The 8,179-nt window shown below is 50.8% G+C and overlaps 2 protein-coding genes across 2 annotated transcripts in view; one reads left to right on the plus strand and one right to left on the minus strand.

The window, feature by feature from the left end:
* Positions 1–761, plus strand: part of MONBRDRAFT_8975 (uncharacterized protein) — a gene marked incomplete at both ends in the record, with an annotated part of 4,434 nt that extends 3,673 nt beyond the window's left edge. Inside the window, one exon of the mRNA XM_001746534.1 lies at positions 613–761. Within this exon, the coding sequence (XP_001746586.1) occupies positions 613–761 (149 nt within the window). The remainder of the gene's footprint in view (positions 1–612) is intronic.
* Positions 762–1,516: 755 nt separating this feature from the next.
* Positions 1,517–8,135, minus strand: MONBRDRAFT_26220 (uncharacterized protein; the record flags this gene model as incomplete). Its single annotated transcript, XM_001746653.1, has 21 exons — positions 1,517–2,779; positions 3,283–3,481; positions 3,569–3,771; positions 3,931–4,071; positions 4,093–4,233; positions 4,334–4,717; positions 4,801–4,897; positions 4,974–5,167; positions 5,281–5,385; positions 5,471–5,554; positions 5,642–5,772; positions 5,855–5,951; positions 6,117–6,243; positions 6,437–6,516; positions 6,609–6,669; positions 6,746–6,840; positions 6,985–7,071; positions 7,162–7,200; positions 7,618–7,646; positions 7,835–7,889; positions 7,986–8,135. The coding sequence occupies 21 exons, from the start codon at positions 8,133–8,135 to the stop codon at positions 1,517–1,519; spliced, it is 3,762 nt and encodes a 1,253-aa protein (XP_001746705.1).
* Positions 8,136–8,179: the final 44 nt, after the last annotated feature.

The following is an 8,179-nucleotide window of genomic DNA, read 5'->3' on the forward strand; positions in this document are numbered from 1 at the left end:
TTTTGAATGTGCAGCTGCCGATTGGCACGACATGCCTCCGCGTGCGAGACCGGCGTACGTGGCACGGGCATGGGTTGCTGCGGCGACTCGCCATTGCGTCGCAATCTTGCATCAGCAATCCTGGAACAAGTGTCCTGGAATTGCTGCATTGCCATCTCATACTCCTGTTGATCTATGCCCAAATTTACGTCCTTGACTTGATCTATTGCAAAGTAATGTGCACCGAGCGGGAGAAAAACATGGTTCATACGATGCGTGAGCCACCGAACAGACCGGCGAGGATGACGTTTTTTTAAGCGGCGCAAATACAAAATGTGAAGCTTGTCTGTAAATCCCGATGTTGTGCAGCGCTTCAATTCACCTGCGTACAGCTAGGATTACAAAGGGCAGGACAGTACGCGCGTGGAGATGATGAGGGGCCACGAGAAATTACAGACCTGTTGTAGCTCCAAGAGTTGGCTGCATAGGGTGGAAAAGCTCCAGGGGCACGGGCATGGTGACATCCCAGGGTGGAAGACGTGCTGGGTCCGATTGATCCTTGAATAACCTGCGATAAATTTCGTTGCGTCGTGCGCTGAGAGCAACGTAGTGATGGCCCTCATTCGTGTACAGGCCTGCTTCGATACCAGCATCATAGGCGATGCGAAAAAGGACAGCGACGAGTGCCCCGGCTGCACTTGGATCACGTGTGCCAATGGGAATGGCTGCGGCCAGGCGTTGATGAAGACTTTCGTTGCCACTTGAGCCTCGCGCGCACCTGAAGCGAGGGCGCTTGGAAGCCGTCTCAGGCAGCTTCCGGTACAACTTTTCCAACAGTACATCTGGGTCAGATAGGCAACCCGTCTTGACGTGAGCATCAATAATATCCTCGACGCACTTGTTCAAGCCACCACTTTCACTCCACGGCTCAACCAAGCTCTGATTCTTGTCTTCAGGACAGGCATTAACCCATTCTGCCCAGCCCAGTAAGCGGTTCGACAGATCGAATAATAAATTAGGTGTTTGAACCTCAGAGCTGAAAGCAAAGCTGTGCAACCCCGACATCAAAATCACGACGGCACGCAAAACAACACAAGAGAACAAGACATTTTCATCGGCTTCTATCATGCCGAGGAGTACAAGCGCGAAGAATTACGCACATAGAAACAAAAATCGTACAAAACGACCAGGTATAACCAGAGATACGGCCATTTAAAACACAAGACACCCAAAAAGGGAGTCACACATATCACAACTACAAGCCATCACAGCACGAACATAAAAAACACCACGGCACGCTCACATCCAACGAGACACAACGTCGGAGTGAGAAAACAACCGACCACAGAAGACAAAGACATCATACAAAGGACTTTACAAAAATTCAGCAAAAATACCACACAAATACAGTAAAAATCAAAGCAAAATTAAAACAAAAATACAAGTCAAGCCATGAAAAGATCACAACGAGAACCACCTAGGGAGCAACAGGTGCACACAGGGATCCCCACAGAGGGACCCCCAAGGCGGTGCCTACCTACGACGAGCGCAGGCAGACACCGCCAAAGTGGCGCTGGATGTGGTCAGCGTTCATCTGATGGACCAGCGCCGCAAAGCGACCCTTCCATCGAGGAACAAAGGCCTCATCCAGCCCCGGCTGGTACACACCACGGGCCTCGGCGCAGCGGGCGAGCTGACCAAGCAGATCCACAAAGGAGGAGGCAAACCCACCGGTTGTCGTCATCGCCGCAGGGACGATCAGAGTTTTTCCATGGTTGAAACCGGTGTAGTAGTCGCGCTTCTCCTTTTCGGCTCGGCGAAGGGCAGCGCCCACCTTGATGCAGGCTTGCGAGGTGGTCGGGGGTTGGGCTGTGCGCACAGTCACGTCAATGCCCAGGTCGGGCAGAGCTGGGCCCAAGGCACCGCCGGGAAAGGGGTTGCGGCAGTGCAGGTCGATGCGGCAGCTCTGACCGTTGGCGTTGTAGCCAGACTTTTCCACCCAGACATGGGAGAGGGTGGCGTACCTGAGCAGGCGGCCCATCTCGTCGCGAAGGGCGTTGTGACGCTTGATGGGACGGCAGGTCAGCAGGTGCTCGCGGGTCAGTCGCGGTTGAGGTGTCTTGCTGCTGCAGAGTGGGCACTTGTCCGTCGGCTTGACGTTGATGAGTTCATGGAGGCCAAAACCCATCATGGACACGACCGCAATGGCAAAGGTCGTGTCGCTCAAGCGACGCAACTTGTCCCGACCCCGCATGGTCAAGACAGTGCTGACGCCCCACTCGCGCGAGGCCAGATATGCCTGCTGCAGGTCCAGCGCGCACTTGGCCATCAGGTCGTCCAGTACCGCCTTGGAGCGGAGGGCAATGATCTCCGCTGGTCGCTGGGTCGCCGCGTCCTTGACCGTGGCCATCTGGAAGCCAGCTCGCTGCACGTGGTCCTCAAAGTAGGCAGCCCTCGATGCATCCTCCAAAAGTCGATCGTAGACCCGAGGGTAGCGAGTGGCCAGCTTGGCCATGTTGCAGACATAAGCCACCGGACCGCGCTCAACCAAGTCGTGCAGGCCAAAGCCCCCGGTGTTGGCCCGCGTGAAGATGGAATCCGTGCGCACTGGTCGAAACTTGCCGTTGGCCTTCTCCAGAATAGTATAGTTGATGGAGCAAAGGGCATGTCGGATCGACTTGGGCACAGTGTTGTTGGCAATGTGGTGAAAGATCTTGTTCAGGGCGACCTGAGGATCTCCGGTGGCAGTGGTGGGGCCTGAGGCGCATCTCCACCAGGAGTAGTCGATCTCAGTCTTCATCTACTCGTGGTGATGAGTGTGTCATAGTCTTATTCATTTCAGGACCTTGCTAACACGAGCATCGCTTGAGGATGAGGGGAACTTCAAAAGAACACCCAGGGCGGTTTTGGGGCATGAGTTCGTGTGACTTAAGTTCGCATTTCAAGCGACTTTCATTCACGTTATTATGCTAAGCACAATGTGAATACATTTACTCTATGCTGCAAAGACCAAGTGCTGGCCAGCACATGCCACCTGCCACATGTGCTTCATAGCACACACATTCGGAGCTGCACAGTTTGTCAATTTGGTTGAACGTAATAACCACAGACACTGATTTGTAACTTGAATGCGCCGAACGACACCTGTTGTGGCTTGGCCACACTGACTTTTCCAATTATGAGAAAAAGTACTTTGAATCCAAAACCTATAAGGGCAGAGCCACGACGGAGAACAAAAACGGGACACGATCATCATCTGAATGACGTTGTTGCAACAAGTTTGGTCATGTCACATGGTCTTACCCTATGTAAATCGAGATCTCCCTTTGACGGGCATGGCTCAAATACGACGTTGGTCTGGCCGTAGCGCTTTTGATACTGTTCACGCAGCGGCCGGCCCTCATGTTGCGCACGAAAAAAACGAAGCAGATTGTCCAGCAGTGGCGCCTCATGCAGCAATAAAAACTGCTGGCGTGTATGCAAATTCATTACATCTACCGAACTGCCAACATCAAGTTGAAGCGCGTGAAGACTTAGCCAAACCTTTGACACATGGGATGATGTTCGTCAATGCAGGGAGTCTACATACGCCGCGTGCGTCCAATAGCTGTCATGGATGGCAGCAAACGTCAAGCCGTCTTTGGTGCAAGCAGCAGCAGTCTGTAGCATGTGCGTCGAGTCCAAAGAGTGGACAAAATTGGGTGGAAAAGCACTGCTTTGCTTCACGACGTTAGGCGGTTTGATCGGTGAAGTAGTCACAGTGGTCATGACTGACTGTAGACTTGTGGTTATCTGAAAAAAGAAAAAAGAAAACAGAAAACAGAAAACAGAAAACAGAAAACAGAAAACAGAAAAAAAAAACAAAAAAAAAAACAGCAGCAAGACAAGGGTTTGAGTTAGAATGATGTCTTTATACAAACAGGAGCAAGTCATGTGGTGGCTGGAATGTACCTGTCGCTTTGCTGCCATGTGATATGGCTGAATGATAGGCAAGCCAAGTGGTGTCACCCAGGACACGGGTTCACCGGACGAGGCGATCATGCGTGCTTGTCTGGACAACCACTTTTGAATCTTTTGCGCGTTGACAAAAATCTGACCAAGCGAAGCAAATACCAACAACGTCAAGTAGCTTGCACAATCCTTCATCAGAGCATCGGGAACGTAATCATGGGCCTTGAGTTGCCGCAAGATCTGGTCACGTCCACCAATGTATGTGACACCATACACGTTGGTCATGACCGTTTGTTTCACAATCTATGTCGGACAAGAAAAAAAAGCACAAATCATGCAGTTGAGAGATTGCAAGTGGAAGATGCATGTAAAGTGCGATCGCACGAGGAACTGGTCTACTGACCTTGCGCTTCATAGGGCCTTGTTCCATAAGAAGACGGGCAAGCTGCTTATAGCGCTCAGGATCCTTGACCTCTCGAGGAAAATGCTCAAAGTTACCAGTGGTGGCTTGCATGTGCAGTAGTTCGTCGACCTTGGCAGCAACGGCCGAGTACACGTCTTGGGGACGATCGTCTTCGGGAGTCGGAATAACATTCACGTGGCGAGCACCAGCGATATCACCACCCATGGCGGCATAGTGCTGTAGGCCGTTGCATGTGCCATCCTGATGAACGGGGAAGCCAGATTCATATGCCTCAGGGTTGCCACTTCGATAAGCTGCAGCTAGCTCCATGCACGTTGCCAAAACCTGCCATGGATTTTCTCCCTTGAGCCACCAACTCTTCTCCTAGATCCAAATCAAATTGAACGAGAAAGGTTAAATACGATGCGTCCTCATGTGCGGTCCAAACAGGCGCGCATGAAACATACCCCTGGCTCCAGCAGACCAGCAAGGGGTCGATCGGCTGAGCTCAACACGTTCTCCATGTTGTCCTCTGCAAACTTGGCACGCTCATCCATAGGCAGTCTGTGGTTGGGTGATTGCACACGGGGTCAATAGTGATAGTGGGGAAATAGCTGAATATGAGCCGAGAGGCACGTACTTGTCTTTCCCATATACATTAGCCAAATGCACCTTGAGCCAACGCCAACCATCAGCACCGAGAGGTTTGGTCTCAGCAAAAGTGAGCAGGCCGCGCGCCATATCGTTGCCAATGTGCGTCAAATATGGGGGCATGGAGTATGCACGGCCACGAAAATCCAGGTTGTGCGGAAGCCAAAACTGTTTCTCGCCAAGCTGCGAGGCCGAGTTTGAGAGATTCGGTGGCGTAACAGCTGAGCATGATATATTTTCAAAGAAACACAAGAGATGTTGATTGGGTTAGGAGGGGAGACAGGTGGCAAACCTACCCAGTGGGCTACCATGAGACGCAGGTGCAAATCAGAGCGAAGAGAGTGTGCCTCATTGGACAGCTTCTTGTGCGTTTTAAGTGATTTGGGATCCGTTTTGTCGACCTGTTGAGCGACAAAAGGTGCGCTATGAATTTTTTGAGGAAGAGATTTTCCCTCATCAACAAATCCAGCTGCATTTGTCACTTACCTCATAATTGACGCGAAAGGGTGCAATGCCAAGGTCATCATAGCCATCTTCGCTATGAAACAGCTCCGTAACAACACGCAACACCTGGAAAAATGGGATTTCACATGTAAGCATGAGAGTGAAATCTGAGAGGGAGCGCTGGCAACGGGAGGTCAAGTTTTATCAACAAACCTGTCCGTTGACCTTCCACGCCGTGGCACTGAGAGCGCTGATCGCATTAAACACGCGAGCGAGATTGTGTGTCGCCTCAGACAAAAGCGCAAAGTGCTGAAACGCCCAGTCTCCAGTTCGCATGATCGCGCCTGGGCATCAAGCAAGACACAGGCAATGTGAGCTCTGTCTCCACTTGCCAAGCGAGGAACAGAGATAAATAAAAACTCATACTTGGACAAATAAGATAAGCGCCCTTGCGCACTGAAGTCCAGGGACGAGGTGGTATGGTCATGGGCAGCTGCGATGCATCAATGGCCACTTTCGAGGGCTAGGGCATTGGAAGTAACCACCCAGGAGCTTATGAGAGGATGTCGATAACATTCACAATACGACAAGGATTGGGCAAGAGAGCCATCCTAACACCCTGCCTCCCCCTCCCCCGGTCTCAAACAGCTCATCGCTTCACATTGCCTCATATCTCATATATTCTTACCACGCAAGAGCCTCGGTCTGAAGCCTGTCCAGACACACGGTCCAGCACTAACTTGTGGCACCGAATGTATCCTACACGCTTGACGCCATCCAGCTGCATCATGTGATAAAAAGCAGCGACAGGCTTTCTGTTTGTGAAAGGTTGTTTGAAAAAAAAAAAAAAAAATCATGGTGTGAGAGGAGAGAGAGAGAGAGAGAGAGGGAAAAAAAAGGGGAGGGGGGGGGGAATGGAGAGTATCGGAAATTGAGCGCATTCAAGTCATTGAGAGTAGGATAGCAATTCCAGACGACGAGGTGCTAATTTTTCATGGCAGTACGTACTTGTCGTGATTTGGTAAGTGCCCAGTTGAGCTGGTTTGCAAAACCACCTCAAGCAAACTTGTGCCACATGCCAAGAGCACCTGAATTCAGTGTGATATGTGAACGATTGAGATCGAACGCCAGCGATGAGTGACCTTCAGCTAGCACAATATGATGTTTGAATAGGACATACTGGAATGGGCCACGGAGAAAGCAAGTCACTGTCGTATTGATCATCCGTCTTGATACCCAAGCTAATGCAAAAAAGGCATGTCCAGACGATGATGAGAGGGACTCAAGCTGGCAGCCAAGGAAGTGAACAGGCTGTACCGCTGCTCAACGCGGCGCCAAGTGTCGGCCAAAGCGTTGCGAGACATGCTGGTGTTGTTGAAATCCTTGAGGTATTCGGAGTAGACCTGCAAAGTCTGCATCGGGCGACAAGCGGCGACAAGAAAGAATAAAGAACGTGCAAAAGGCGTCAGAGGTTCCGAATAGTCAACCAATCACGAGAGCATCTCCTTGCCCTCCACTCTCAAATCAGACCTTAACTCCGACCGAACGGTTCTCACCTCGCGGGTAGCGCCTGTTTGTTCATTATGTCGGATGAAGTACAGCCGATAAAGGGCGCGCCCGATGGCTTGAGCAATTGTCGTCAGCTAGGACAACAAGGAAAGGATTAACTGCTTGAGGCAATGAACGAGCACTCGGAGTGCGGGACAAACTATCAGCTTAAGACAACGCTATACCTTGGCACCCAAAGCATGGTAGCAAGCAGCCGATTCCACCTATGGCAACCTCCAAACGGAGAGGAAAAAAGAAATTAAAAAAAAAAAAAAAAAAAAAAAAAAAAAAAAAAAAAAAAAAAAAAAAAAAGGATAGGGAACATATGGCTGATTTTCGTGGGAGCCATAGAGAGTTGCTCTAATGGTGACATGGCAAGCCGGCTCGACCTCGGCAAGAGCGATGGAAGCGAGGTCTTGGTCGGAGAGAAGATCATTGAACAAATATTTCAAGTGCGATGCCCGCTCGACATCGCCTGCTAATGAGGTGCGGTTAAAACAATGTTGTTAACAGAATACTCGGCTCTAACCACTTTGATCATCAGGTGTCACGCTACTGAGTGTCAAGACTGTGAGGATACAGCGAGGCGTGCCTGATTCAGATGCGTTCTGTTGGCGAGCCTCGGCAATGGCCATTCGGACTGGCTCGATCCAGCACTTGTGCAGAGGTTCTGACGACGACAGAAAAAAAGATTATCAGAGAGGAATGAGCAACATGCATGAAGACTAGGGTTCCCGTGGATGTGCAAGAGCATGCGGCCCTGTTTCAACGGAGAGGGCTGCAAATGACAGCTTTTGCAACTCTGAACCAGATAGGCTAATCGCTGATTTTTGGCTAATTTGGCAAATCGTTTGCTACCTGCGTGATGTTCATCTGGTTGCAATATTTGCGACTTGCTCAACACGGGACTCAGCTAACATGACCCAGTGTTGAGAGAAAGGCATGTCAAGAAAAAGAAGAGGAATAATCAGAAGAAGAAGAAAGAAGAGTCGCTGTTCAGTCGGCTTACCTCGACCATCAGTTGGGATTCACGCTGAAACTGGCTCAAGAGGTCAGGGTCTAGCTCGTTGACGTCGGGCGGAGCCGGTGCCTCCACGGACCAGCCCCGTGCCAAGAGAAGCTGCATGACATTGGTGCGGACGATGAGGTACAGGGCCATGCCCGCGTGAGTCCCAGCAAAAAGTCACCTGATGAATGATATGG

This window comes from Monosiga brevicollis, genomic scaffold (genome assembly GCF_000002865.3).
Source record: "Monosiga brevicollis MX1 MONBRscaffold_13 genomic scaffold, whole genome shotgun sequence".
Classification (NCBI taxonomy): domain Eukaryota; class Choanoflagellata; order Craspedida; family Salpingoecidae; genus Monosiga; species Monosiga brevicollis.